Here is a 15,179-nt window from a genome sequence, read left to right on the forward strand (position 1 = left end):
TGGCTCAGTCGCTCAGCAGATAAGAGCCTGCCAGCCACACTGAAGATGTATTAACGTCAGAGGAGAAAAATATATATCTTGCCATTTTTAAACTGCAGACGGCTTTTTACTTTCTTCCTCTTTCCTCCATCCCTTCTTCTTCCCTACTCCATAGGAAAGTAATTAATCTGCAACAGAGACACGGACTGGCGGCTTTGCCTTGTGGATGGCGAAGCAGGCCTGATTTTTAATAAACTAAAATGTTAATAAGGAGCAGGCCATTTAAAATTCCATTATCCGGGCGAAATGTGTGTTTTCATGAGGAGCATAACCATCACCTTTGGTCTGGCCCCCCCCAAAGGCAAATGACCATAACTGCTGAGAGGATTGAACTTATGAAATACTGTCTAAGTTAACAAGTAGCCCAGTCACTCTGTGTATGATGTAAAGTGGGTGCCGCTTGATAAAGTGCAAATTAGAGACATTAGGCCTTCCAAATGTTTAAACTAAGTATGAAAAGATGCTGTTAAATACTATGCCTAAAATACAAAATCAAAGCTTTTTCAATTATTTTCAAAATAAAGCACACAAGTAATAAGAAAATTATAAAATACAGTAACACTGATTATTGCTAGCCTTTGGATATGTCAGTCTGCATGATGTGTAATGGTTAATACCTCGCAGTGTGTGCGCTCAGTGCGACTCTGTGCCAGGGTCAGTCTGTCACCGTGTCTCTGTGTCTCCAACAGCCCTGCCTAGTGTTGGCCGTTACGCCCCTCTGCCTCCACAGACATCCAACACCCACACATAAACAAGATACACACACGCACACATACACACACACACACACACACACACAGATACACTTCACATACGCGTACACACCGCCAGCCAACTGCCCGTGACATGAACACTACCACAGGCTCACTGGGCGCCACTTAAAGGCTGCCACTTTGAAACTGACACTCCACTCGGCAGTGGCGCCAAACAAAAGACAGCTTCTGTGTGTGTATGTGTGTATGCGTGAGGCTGTGTGTCTGAAATATCCCAACAAAAGCCACACTTTGCATTCCTCTACTTTCTCTATACCGCGGTCTTCCTTGCATTCACCCCTTTTTCTGTCCACATCGCTGTACATTCTGATGTCTATTTTTGAAATCATGGACCACTTCGTCCTGAGACACGACCTTTCCGCCCACTTCCGTCTGCCAACTTCAACTTGTGTGTGTGTGTGTGTGTGTGTGTGTGTGTGTGTGTGTGTGTGTGTGTGTGTGTGTGTATAAACATGTCCGTGTGGAAAGGCAAAGGGGGCCTGCACCATGACACAGTTAAATGTAGCATGTCACCGCATTCATGGCAGATTATCAGGCATGCTTTTAGAGCCAACTTCTTGCGGCAAATGCAAAAACAAGGACGCTTCGCCCTGAGGATTAATGTAATAATAGGAACAGTATGACTGCGAAACCAAATTAGGACGGGTTGTATGGAAATGTTAGAGTCCTCTGTAGCAGAAGTGTGTTAGACAGGTGAGTCTTTTTATGGTAAAACATGTTGTCCTATTTTGGTTGCACTTTAATGTAATATTGTCTGAGAAGGCTTTAAGAAAGCCGTTGTATGTATTGTTTCATAGAAAGATTTGTTAATAAATTTTATACATATAGATTGTGATGCATGATAATAGCGATGTAATCATTTAATTTGATATTGATAATGCTGTCCTTTTAATGTATTCTGAAGTATTTTCGAAATATTTCAGCTTCTGACATTCTTTGTGATAGCAACCTGAGTCAGATTTTTTTTTATCAGCTATACTTGTCAACTTTATTTACATAGCACATTTCATACGACAGGTGTCGCCTCAATGTGCTTCAAGATAAAAAGCAGACCAAAATAAGTAAGCATCACACGTAACAAAACATATTTTTGTGCACAGAACCCAAAGTGTGTTATTAGCTTCTGATATATTTAAAACAGCTGATAAATACACAATAATCAGCTGGGAATTAATTATAATCCTGGGATTTGTCAGCAAATAGAGATCAAGTACTGATGATGCTGTCATTAAAATAGTGAATAATGGAGTAATGGTATGTAAGAATATCCATCAGGGCTATACAATTAAAGTCTAAGAAGAGTACTTGGTTGACAGTCTTTCATAAAATGATAATATTTACTTACAAAAAGGATTGCAAAAATAATGCGTATTAATGATGATGAATGAGCATTTTGTTGCCACAGATAATTGGCTAGTTGCTACATTTTAATTGCTGAGTATAGCTGTGATAATGATCCCAGATGATTGTACAACATATTTAAGTATTAAAAAGTAATTATAATATTCACATTGCACATAATTAAAATGCACAAATTTAAACTTCGTTTTCTCTCTCATCCGCCTCCTTTATAGCGTCATAGTTGTGATTTTAAAACTCACCTAAGGTTGCATAAATTCAGACTTCCAAGTCTTTTTTTGATTATGAAGCAGGCTCTATAGAAGGTTCAAAAGGCTCTGTGCACAGAGAGGTGCACACTGCCCGTCTCAACTGTGCTGTTTGGACGTTTGGACATCTGTAAGTATGTGATGTCACAAACTACCGCTCACTCGGTATGTCCGCCTTCAGCGCGGCCCATTGTTCAATTTTTACTGTGGAACAAAACAGAGCGGTCGCTCAGTCACAAAACTAGAAAGCTACGACACCGGGAAAAAGCTGTGGTTATCCTGGGCGTGCGTCGCTCAGAAAAACACAGACACAAAAAAAAGCCCGTTTCTGGTAGAGCTCCAGAGAGAAGCGTGGGAGAGATGTAAAAATATATTGAGATGGTTTATGGTACGTCAAACTACAAAAATATATTTTTATGGTTAAATGAACGCAATATCGGCATTTGTAGGTTATTTGTTTTAGTCTTGTAATAACCAAACATTTTCTCGCCAGTGGAAGGGGAACACAGTCGAGGTAAAACGACTGTTTCTTATGACTGGTAAACTGTGAGTGCAGACACCCTCCCAGACTTACTTCTGATGGGGATGATGAGCTGGGGAATGACAGGCAGGATCTTGGTGTCTCCGCGGTCCAGCATGTCATGGCATCCCTGGCGGGCGAAGATCTCATACGGATGGCAAGTCTCACATAAACCATCAAAGAACAGCGGCAGGTAGTGCTGGTAGTCCAGCGTCTCAATCTCCACCTGAGGACAGATATGTACATTTATGTTCGAGGTATTATTAGCTGCTTCTTATATCCATAGAGACTGACAAAGAGAGAGGGGCTAAAGTTTCAGTTTTCTTTGCTCACGGGCAATTGTTTGAAGGTTGTTGATGGAGAAATTAGCCAGAAGCACGGATGAACGTTTTGTTTCCTACAAAGTCTTTCTCCCTACCCACTCAATCACCTTCAAGATGATTCACACTGTCATTCACACCCATATCTGTGCACACAAAGAACACACACAAAAATGCGCAGATATAGCAGAATTCATTGTGTTTTGGGAAAAATCAGTTATTGCCATTTTACTCTTCTATTAATTTGTCCTTCGCTTTGCTCAAAGTCTCGGGCTGAAGCTCCTCTTGCAGCCATTGATAACCTTTACCGTAAACATACGTACATACGGTACACACACACACACACACACACACACACACACACACACACACACACACACACACACACACACACACACACACACACACACACACAATGGTAGGGGACAGCTGTTCTGAAGATCATGACACAACGGCATGTGGCATCTTGTGGGCTGACATGTTAACACCTGTTTACACCATTTACAGGGCAGACAGAAAGGCGCACACAAACACAATCAGGCGGCAGATGAAGACATTCGTCCTATGACAGGCCACCGGCAGACTTTGATATTGTGTGTGTGTGTGTGTGTGTGTGTGTGTGTGCGTGCGTGCGTGCGTGTGCGTGTGTGTGTGTGTGTGTACTGCGTGACACATTAAAGTGAAGTCTTTCATGTGTGAGACACCATCAGAGGAAAGCCACTCAGGCACACTGGGCTGGAATGCACAGCTGACCCAAAGGAGGCTGTCCTTGAGCCACCTGCGTGCATGTGTGCGTGCGTGTGTGTTTGTAATGTTGCATGTCGCTATGTCTCATGTGGTATCTGTATACTGGATCTAGTTACTGTGTGTGTATTTATATCAGGGGTATCAGCCGTAGCAGCGCATCCCAATGGCACTATTGTTGAGCAAGAGGTTAGCGGTTCTGTTTTTCCTGTAATGAAAGGTAATCCCTTTGGTGAACAGGCAAATAGCCCGCAGTCAGCAGCAGTGCTTGAGGACTAGAGGACAACTCAAAGCTACAAGGAGATTCCCTCCACCGACCCACACATACAGTAAATATAGATATACACGTGTGTCAGTCCCGCCAGGAAATCACGTCCCTGCAATTGCAGTAATAGTAAATTCAACCAATAACTATCTGCATTATTCATGAGCGTTTGCAATATAGCTAAATTCACACAATTTCTTTGCATAATCTTGCTCAAAAGAAGCTCTGCTGAAGACATTACGGCACAAATTAAGCTTCTCCAAACATAACTTGGTTCATCAACAAAAATAACTTCTCATTTAGAGTCAGCGAGGCTCTTTAACCTCTCATCATCAACAAAAAACAAATGCCAATTGTCTGGGAAAAAAAATGGCAAAAACAGAAGTGACTGGGCTTGTGGGAAATGTAGTCTCATTGCAATTAGGCTAATCATCCCATTTCCCCGAGTCAGCCTAATCATACATTATGTGATAAATTACATGGGTTTTGAAACACCCTTCCTATAGTAAGAGATTGTACTTTGTTTTACATACAGTAGCCTATGTGTTAAATTAATTTAATTCATAACGCATTTACAGTACTTCTTTTTTCAGAAGATGTAGCCTACATGTTCTATGCTACAGTTGCAGACTGTCTGTTTCGTAAAGCTACGTCAATTTAATGCATCAGGAACGTTTTTGTAACGTTGAGCCGATGGTTCTTTAAATTGAGAAAATTTAAGAAAAAAAAGCGACCTGAAATATTTCCACGATGATGTGCAGTATCGCTTATTACCATAGGAAGTGATTTGATATGACTGTCTTCTTTAAGTACAAATTTTCTTCCTTGACTTGGGTTGTTTGCCAATTTGCTCCATTTTACAGCAAAAAATAAATAAATAAAGGAAATCCCATAAAACTTCAAATTTCATCACAGTTTTTTTTTTGGGGGGGGAAAGCTGCTGCAACGTCAAGCATTTTTCAACAGCAACAACGATACCAAGAAATACCTTTGAAAATCTGGAGGGACACCTCCTGCAGCCTATATACTGTATAAGTATAGTGTGTGTTATGTATGTTTTATCTGTACACACACAAGCCCTCCACTGGGTCACGCTGCTCTGTGCTTAATGTCACCCATGCAGTGACACTGTGTGCTTTCAAGTCCCCAGCCTTCGCCCAACTGCCGGTCAGAGCCGATACTTCAAAGCAGGGAAAACCAGCCCTCCGCCCCCTCCCCCTCCCCCACGCTCATGCTGCCAAACCTCCCTGACACAAGTCTCCCCCCCGGCCCCCCCCCCGGTAAACACAGAGATGGAGGAGAAGAGACTAAAAGATGGAGAATGGCGAGATGGCAAGATGGCGACGGAGACAGAGAGCTCACACTGTTAGCGCAGAGAGACGAGGCTGATTGCTTTGAGGCAATTTGACGGCCAACCTTGACCTTTCCCTGCGCTTGGTCAAGATCATCATTGTGAGTCAGGCCGACTGGAGACAAGAACAAAGGCAAACACGAGCCCAGAGAGAAGGGGTGGAGCGGGGACGGAGGGGTGGAGAGGGTGAGGAGAGACGAGATGACACTCCAGCACTGAGCACCGCAATGCTGGCTCGCCAGTGGCAGTCAGTGGTACTCAGGGACACGTCATGCCAGAAGCTGCTTTTATGGATGGGGCCACAGAAACAATAAATCCAACGCTATCCCAGAACAATTTTGCCTTTGAATATGTGGACTTGTGATGTCGACTTAATGGAGAGCGAATATTTGTTTGTGATACATTTTATCACTGCCAATTAATGGCGCGAAAGAGAGGAAAAAGTCAAACTTATACCCCAGCCTAACTTAAAATAGCACAAAGTCTTAATTTGCACTGTCAGTATATTATCTGGTCTCACATTTAGGAATTGTCACCATCTCACCTGCCGTGTTGTGAACCTGAGATGTTTTGGGAATAATTACCTGGCAGCCCTAATGTGCTGTTAAGAGGATGACTCTGAACTGTGATGCTCATCATCAAAATGACATAAACAAGCACTCAGGGAGTGACTGAACATTCCAGTTAGCACTGACAGAGTGGGGACAATCAGCTAACACTTTCACATGCTCACACTCCCGCATAGCACGCACGCACACACACACACACACACACACGCACACACACACACACACACACACACACACACACATCGCCAGAGAATCTTAATCAGCGGCTGTGCTGAGCGGTAACTCTTGCATCCTTTATCGATTGTCCGCCCAGGTTTGTTTGTCTTTGGGTGCCTGTGGGAATCCCCCCTGGAGTCCGGGGAGTCAATGAGAGCGAAGCAAAGAAAGACTATCAGCCCAGTAGCAGCAATTAGCCCTGGGACTCAGACCTACATGTCTCCTCTGGTCAGCGCTCCAACAGCAGACACAGAGCAACAGGAGCGGACTAAGACTCGGAGCGAGTGGGAGGAGAGCCTCTGCTCATTAAACAACAGTGTCAAAGGCCCCTGACAGGCACAGGAGACCAGGAAGAATGAAAACAGCAGGTTGCCACTTTAAATACATAATACCTGGATGTGATTTCGTGTGGGGTGTGTGAATACATGTGCGGGTGGATGAATATGTGTGTGTACGAACACGTACATGCGAGTCCATATCCAGCCTGTGTGTGAACGGATATAATAAGCTACTGGGCGAGTGCCGGGGTTGCGTGAGTCATTTATGTTAAAAACTCTGGGGGTAAAACATCCCAGAGGCTACACAGCAGGATAAGATACAGTGTGAAAGGGACCGAGAGACGGGCAGAAGAAAAGAGGGAGTTTGCATGTGTGTGCATATTTGTGTGTGTGTTTATTTTTTTTTCCCAGTTTACTCCTGAGGTAACTGTGGACTATATCAAATGTGATTCATAGCAACAAGCTGACACTCCCCATTATATAAAACCACACTTGACTGTTAACTTGTGGATCAAAGTGGTCACCGCAGTAATAGCATAGCTCCGGAGGTGTTTCTTGTGGGTTTGGATAACACTTTTCCAAACAAGTTTTCAGAAGAGTAGCTGCAGTATCATCTTCACCCTGCTGATCTAACAGTGGGGAGGATGACAAAGTGGTGGGAAGAGATCAGCTGTCCTCTGCAGTTCCATATTTGTTTTCTACTTTCCATTCATTGGGTCACTTTTCGGCATCCAATCAAATGAAACTATTTTAACAAATCTTGTAAATTGTAAAACACCGGTCACTGTGTGGCCCGCCATGGTTTTATCCATAGTTTGTATGGCAACAAATAATAAAAACTGCAAGCAGTGATATGCGGGCTCTCGCAGCTTCACGTCGGGGATCCAGCGGGTCGGGGCCGCCGGCTCCCGACGTGCAGCACGTGAGGGTCGGCATATTCCCGCTTGCAGTTTTTTTTTTTTTCCCTCGATCTTGTCCCTTATTCTTCTTTAAAAAAAAAATGTTTTTTTTGGCGGCTTTAACATCTTCAAAAACTCATGAAAGTTGGTGCCTGACGCATGTTTCATGAGATTTGGAGCATCGTTTGACCTGAAACATCAACTTCCTGTGTCACGGCGAAACATCAAACTTAGCCGCATCGCCCTGGCTATACTATATACTCTATACTCTATACTATATACTCTATAATATATACTCTATACTCTATACTATATACAAAAATTAATTTTGGGTCACTTTTTGGACGACATGCTATAGTCTGACTTTTCTTTGAATATTTTGGACAACATACTTTAGATATCTTGAATGACTTTTCATGACTTTTTGGAGTATGACCTTTTTCTGAAATGCCTCAAGTTACTCAAGTTACTTCTCACTGTGAGGCAACTGCTCTAACAACATCATGTCCAAAATATGAAAAACAAAAGTCACTTTTGGACTTTTATTTTTGTTGACCTTCGGTTTGGTATTAGTATGACTGCATGTACAAACCCAAGTGGCTTACCCTTAGAGGGACTCACCTTAAGAGGTCTCACCCTCTGTGAATGATGTGGCTTACCCTTAGAGGGATTCGCCCTCAGTAAACCTTGTGTGTTACCTCGGCGGGTAAACCATGAACAGCGTGTGTTACCTCGGCGGGTAAACCGTGAACAGCGTGTGTTACCTCGGCGGGTAAACCGTGAGTGTTACCTCGGCGGGTAAACCGTGAACCGTGTGTGTTACCTCGGCGGGGCTCGAACCCGTGTCTTCATGAGGTCGTTTCCATCTCGGAGTCGGCGTCGTAGACCGCTGGACTATCTTCAGTGCCGGAGAATGAATTGCGGCAGGAGAAAGAGTTTCAAGGAGTTCACTCAGAGCTTCCAGCAACTCAACTGACAGTCTGGTTAACTCAACAGGTAAAATATTCTACTTCACCAAGGTTGCTATTAATGGTTCAGATTCCACCTTGGCCTGTTGATGGTGATTCAACTTTGAGTGAAGTTGAAACATTTGAAGAAATTGAAAAAGTTTTGCATACACTACACATTACAGGAATATATTTAATATCACTGCAGACCCCCTTGAAAACATCTATATGTCTGCGACAATTTTGGTCGCATTTGAATTAATATTTGTGGACGGTGGAGTTATAGGTTGCAGTGAGCCAAAGATTTGTCACAATGCAGCTCACAACTTGGGAAGATTGGGGGCGCAGTGGTTTAGCACTGCTGCCTCTCAGCCAGAAGGTTTGGGTTCAATACCCCCCTTTGTCATTACTTAAATTTTTTTTTAAAAATCACAACAAATTTTTGACTTTGTAAATGCCGTTCATTTTTTTGAACAACATACCATAGCATGACTTTTGGGTCCCTTTTTGGCCGCCACGCCACGGGCACACCGATGGACGAAAATTAATTCTTATGATAACTTTTAATTCCAAACATGTTAAGAGAGCACAGACTCAATTTCAAGTCGGTCCGACAAAATCTGAAGGAGGAGTTTGTTAAAGTACAACATGTGCGAATCGCCGAAAATGGCGACTAAATTCAAAATGGCGGACTTCCTGTTGAGTTGACGTAATGGTGCAATGCAACTTTTTTGTACATCTCGGTGTGATACACATGTCCACCGAATTCCGTGCATGTAGGTAAATGGAGCTGCCGGGACATCTGTTTAGGGGGCGCTAGCGAGCCATTTGGCCACGCCCACTCGCGACGCCATTAAAATACAAAATTTTTCGCTGGGAGAGACTGTGTACCAACTTCCATGAGTTTTTGAATATGATAAAGCCTCCAAAAATGCAGTTGTTTACGGAGAATCATAATAATCACTTGGATAACAATAGACCTTTCGCACCATTGGTGCTCGGGCCCGAATTATATGATAACACATCCATTACACATGCAATATTCCCTGGAAAACGTACAAAAGCTACAATATTCATACAGAAGACTGCAGCAGAATCCCCCAGAGTCACTGCAGTGTTGCCAGTTTTGGCATGGTGGAAGTGCTAAATAGTGTGTTGGTTATGTATAATTAGGGGTGATTAAAAGAAAAATACATATTCACTACACTAAAATATAAGCATGCTAACATTTTCATGTATATTTAGGCTTTCACTACATTTAGAAAAATGTATACTAAGCTAAAAGGGAGGAAACTGTCAGTGGAAACACTGCTCACTCATGCAGTAGTTATTAGTTTGACTACCACATGTAGTACTACTCTCACGTTGTCTCAAATGTAATACAGGAACAACACAAATTTATTGATTTGTAAGAAACAAGGCAGCATGGCAAGTGTGGATAATAAAAAGCTGAAAATGAAAACTAGAGTTTTTAGCTGTCTGTAACTCCAGTTTTTGGAGCATGTGTGTAGCACACGAACAGTAAAAGCCATACACCTTGAACATGTAGGAAAAGTCAATAAAAAAGGACGGATGATTTTTTTTTTTTTTCTATTTCTGAAGTCCTTTTCAATCACCCAAACAAACTTGTATGGTTTTTAATGTTTCATAGTATATGTGGCTCTCCTGCTGACTGTGTCTTGCCAATATGGTTCAGGAACAGTAATGACCACTGTTCTATACATTAAGATTCAATTTCAGTCAGACATATGTCACTTTGAAGCTATAAATGCAGTTTCACTGGTCCTTTAAGGTAAAACAGACAACAAATGTGTCATCTTGTCTTGTCATCTTACTGAAAGCCTGTCTCAGATCAGGAAAGAAATGGGTTTCATGGCAGCTCTTTGACAAGGATGCTATTTTAATTGATGCCATAATGACATGACCTGGATTCTGCTTTCTGGTAACACAAGTACAGGTTTGTTTCTGTATTTAGATGAGCTGGCAGATGAGCCCGCTGTCAATTATTTCAGCTTTGACAGGAGAATAGGCTTCCTATTGATGCCACTCACACGCATGAGTCATTCAGTACAGTCACTACGGCCAAACAAACATCCATTAGTTCTGCTCAAAATGTATTATACAAACCTAAAAAAAATTTACAAAAAAATGCAGAAGTCACATATAACAGAACATAAACAGTCAACATCTAAAATATATTTACACAGAGAAATGCTTTTAAAGGAGTACAGTAAGTTATGGGGATGCAGGAGGCAGATATGAACCAACAAGCACTAAAAGAAAACTAATACACGCCACAACAGAATTCCCATCAGTCATCAGTGTGATCATCACTTCATGGTGCAACTACGATGTTGCTCTGAGAAGCCATGTTAAGTCAAGTTCTAAAACCTACGCTGTGGTCAGCGTATTGACAGTCGATTAGTAGATAGTATAGTATTTAGTTTGTACACATGGTACAGATTTCTGTAACTAATGTTGATAATGATGATTTACTCAGTCATTTCCACTCCGTCAGGTTGCAGCTCGAATCTCGAAACATGAATACTTAAGAATGCACATCTTATCATGTATAGTTACAGCTTCGTAAACACGAGTGTTTCACTTCGTACCACATAGTGGAAATAAATAAAATTGTCTTAATATTACTATAGAGCCACGATACATATAGGCACTCCTTATAGATAATACAGATAAAACCACAGAAGACCAACACAAACAAGGCACAGGAGGCCTTCCCCTAGTATCAAATGTAGTTTATTTACATATTTAGTAGTTTCACATCCCACACAGACCAGATGACAATACGAAGCACAGTAAATTGCGAGCATGGTGCAGTTTGGCCATGAAGGCAAGACGTGCCTGCTGGTTGGTCATGTGACATGACGTGACCAAGGATTGAACGTCTGTCATTCTTGTTTCAGTCTTGACAGTCTGGTTCCTGACACTAAGACTGGCTTACCGCTCTGTCTCGTAACTTATTATTCAAGGAAGAAGAATTTGAATACATTGTACAATTTTTCTACAGTGGGGCCCAAAGTTATGATAAGTAGGAGGTCAGATCACCGTCAACATCACAGTAACTTTGTGGACTAATTCCTCTTTCATTGGAATTGTTAACCTCAAAATAAAATTCATCTTTTGGATGCATAAACTGTTGAGTCTATAAGGCCAGGCTGCAGTTCCAGTCTATGCAGCTGCAGACAAGACAATCTGACCTCTGTTAGTACTTGGCCAGAGAACTGATTATGTTCGGTTCCAGATCCGAGTCATATTATTGAAACAATTATGTGGATGTAGCGTTTAACTTTTGTCTGCTTTGACAAAGACAACAACGCACACTACAAAGCGGGGTATAAGACCAGATGCGTGCACAAAACGTATCCAATTTTCTGTGGAAGTTGCGTAGTTAGCCAAAACCACAGAAATGACAGCTGGTGCCCACCTCACAGCAGGCTGCTGCTAACTTAAGCTCATAAAACACCACTGAACCATTTTCTACTTCCAGCGTCTTCTTAAGGATGTTAACACGTGTTGACATGTCCCCATTGGCTAAACTAGAACAAAGTGCCCTTTGGGTGCTACAACCTTCCTCTGATCCCTGACACTTTTACCTCATCCTGCAGCCCATTCACTCCCAGCGTCCCCTGATCTCCCCTTGACCCTGAGAATGCAGTTTAGAAGAGAAGAATTAAACCTGGCTACAATTTACAGCTGTCCCCTCAACACTTCACATGCAGGCTATCATGGTGGTTGCGCACAGAGAAGCATTCAGTAATGCAAACAAAGCAATTTAATATCTGGATTTAACAACTTCTCAAACTATCATGGCAAATTTTATTTTTCAAAGCAACAAATTTAGTTACGTTTAACTGTATTTGGAACTTTTAGCAACTTTTGAAAGGTGACTCAAACACAAAACGCTTTTCCTCAAAATGACTCAAAAATAACTGTGTTCCTTCAGTGCCCTTCTAGTTTAACATTAAAAAAATTAATTAAACAATAATGACATAAAAAAAAAAACATATCCAAAGGTTGGTCACTTGAACACTCAATTATAGTAGTAGGATTAACACATTACTTGAAAAATGAGCCCTTGACCATATTTTGTTATCCACAAAAGGTTGAAATATAAATGTTGTTTTTTGTTGTTATCAGAGCAAGTAAAGGAACAGCCTCTGTGTCTGAATGGAGACACATTTTATTTGTTTGCAGAGACGCTGCACCTCTTGCACACACAGACCTCAATTTTCTTTTGAGAGAAGCTTCTATGGCAGAATCTCTACAATTTCACAAACTGTCATGAGCACCCTACACACAACAAATACTAATAATTTATTCATACTAATCCAACCTTGGTTCCAACTGTGCCACAGGTGCAAAGCACACCTGTGGCCACAACATTTCCAGAAATCAGTCCCCGTGCTGCATGTACTCACTGCATACAGGGAGAAAAATAAAATAAGGAAAAAAGGAGAGAAAAAGAAGAACGGCATATTTTGACTTTCTTGGAGGTCACAATAAGAGGAGCAAGACTGAAATAGGCAAACGATAAGTGAGGGAAAGAGGAGTGAGTCACTCTCGTTATCTCCCCTGACAGCTGTTTCCATCTAACAAGCATGCAAGTATGCTCAATTCAAAGCACTAGTAGCAGAGTGCATGGTGTCAATTGAAATGATACCTAACACACGGTGGATGAGACAATTTTATGGCTTCAAAGATAGTTCAAAACCAGGACACACAGAGTTGTGAATTTCATGTGAACCTACCTCTCTCACACACATATAAAAAGGTGCACACACACACACACACACACACACACACACGCGCCGAGATGAAAAAGAACTTTATTTAGGCACATAGTCATGCCAGCAGTCGCAACGGGTGTGTTGAGGATTAAAAGCAGGAGGGTTTTTACTACAGTAGCAAACAGTCTGAATAATTGAAAGTGACCCAGTAGACAGTGTTTCCATTGAGATTGAGCGTCTGTTAACGCTAATTCAACGTTATTAAAAGGTGAAGAAAAATCTGTTACAACCTGCACTTCCTTTTTCCCACAAAAGTTTGATTATAAAGAAAACTGTTCAAAAACAAAAGTCAGCATGTCACTTGAATATTTAGCAGCAAATTCTAAAAGACGTCCAATTTTGCTGCAGGCTTTTTTTTTTCTTTTCTTCTTTTTTATATACAGACACGGTCCCTATTTACCCAAACTGTCATCTTGAAAATCATTATTAAGTTTGTGTTTCTGCACTTTTCTTGTTTACATAAGGAACAAAGAATACATGTGTTATTCTCTTACACTCCCACTGAGAACCCGTCACAATTATTCTTCTACAAACAAAAAAGGAAGTGAAACCAATTAATTTGCAACACACATTTCGAACTTTCCACTGGAAAGTTGGTCATATCTGGCAGTGAATGTGCTTGTTTACATCCTCCAAGCAGATTGTAGCCTTTGCTAACCGAAGTTAGAAAATACAGCCGGCTCTCGAAAAGTAAACAGAGAGCGATGCGGGGCCGATGACGGAGTGCTGGGATGGAGGGATGGAACGTTAAGTCGAAGTGGGTGCCGAAGAGACCGTCTGGAACCTGCTCCAGTTTTAAAAGGTGAGACGGCTAAATAAAGCTCACATTAGGACTCCGCTCAATGTGTGTGTTTATGTGTGAGTGTGCGGGGGTGTGCTTCAGTACGGGACCCTCTGCCACTGTGATGGAAGTAGGCCAGAACAGCGGAGAGACGCTGGAGGAGGAACAGGACATGGGAGAAGAAAAAAAAAAAGAATGAAACGAGACACAAAAGCTTTGTTTGCTGGAGTTTTCCCTTTACCAGTGTAATGATTGCATGCCTGCTCATGCGTTGGCTTATGTGCAGTTATGCTCCGACAGTGTGATGCGTGGGCATCTCAAATGATCTGGCCGCAAAAGTCACCGTCCGCAGGCTAGTGGCGTGATTGTGTCTCTGTCTCGTCTGCTCAGGAGCCACAGCGTCTGCTCGTAGCTTCCAGTGATTACAGCTCAGCAGCCGAGCCTGACAACACACAGGCAGTGTAATCAAGTCAGAGAGAGGGAGGTGTAATCAGCATTTCTCCTCCAATCAGCCCCAAAATCACTGTCTCTAATCTGCAGCCAGCCATTGATGGGTTTGATTGATAGGATGGATTTGTTATCTGGCTGTGGGGGTCTGCGGGGAGCAGAACAACAAGCAAGAGCAAGAGACACACTCAGCTTATCAGCTATCGCTACATTTGTTACCGCTCCCCTTGTTGAGCAAGCAGAGCTTTTCCTCACAGGCTACAAGTGCAGCTCTCCTCTCATTTATCATACAGAAGAATTAAATGTGGACACTTCAAAGTACTTCCACACACAAGGGTTCCCGGGGGCATGTGTTTTCTCCCTGTTTAAAATGGAAAGGGCCGATCCATCACTGGTTGTTTGTGACGGAAACAGAAACCGCAGCGAGGATTTCTGTGTGTGTGTATTTGCGTTTGAGTTTGCAAGTGCATGTGCGGTATGCATGCATCAATTACTTGCCTATACGTGTATGCGTCTGTGATTTGTACATGTCAGATGCACAGGCAAGATAAGGGGGACAGAATAATGCTTTTTCAGCAAGCAAATACTGTGACTGTGGCATCTACTGCCTGCAGT

At 42.2% G+C, this 15,179-nt stretch overlaps 1 protein-coding gene across 5 annotated transcripts in view; it reads right to left on the reverse strand.

Annotated features, from left to right (window-relative positions):
* The window catches only part of pacrg (PARK2 co-regulated), a 194,998-nt gene that overhangs the window by 61,728 nt on the left and 118,091 nt on the right, over nt 1-15,179 (reverse strand). For all 5 annotated transcript variants that reach the window (XM_069152443.1, XM_069152442.1, XM_069152441.1 and 2 more), the window contains one exon: nt 2,994-3,165. In XM_069152443.1, coding sequence (XP_069008544.1) covers nt 2,994-3,165 — 172 coding nt within the window. The remainder of the gene's footprint in view (nt 1-2,993; nt 3,166-15,179) is intronic.

Source organism: Embiotoca jacksoni, unplaced genomic scaffold (genome assembly GCF_022577435.1).
Source record: "Embiotoca jacksoni isolate LCO1_2020_lvr unplaced genomic scaffold, fEmbJac1.0.p SCAF_18, whole genome shotgun sequence".
NCBI lineage: Eukaryota > Metazoa > Chordata > Actinopteri > Embiotocidae > Embiotoca > Embiotoca jacksoni.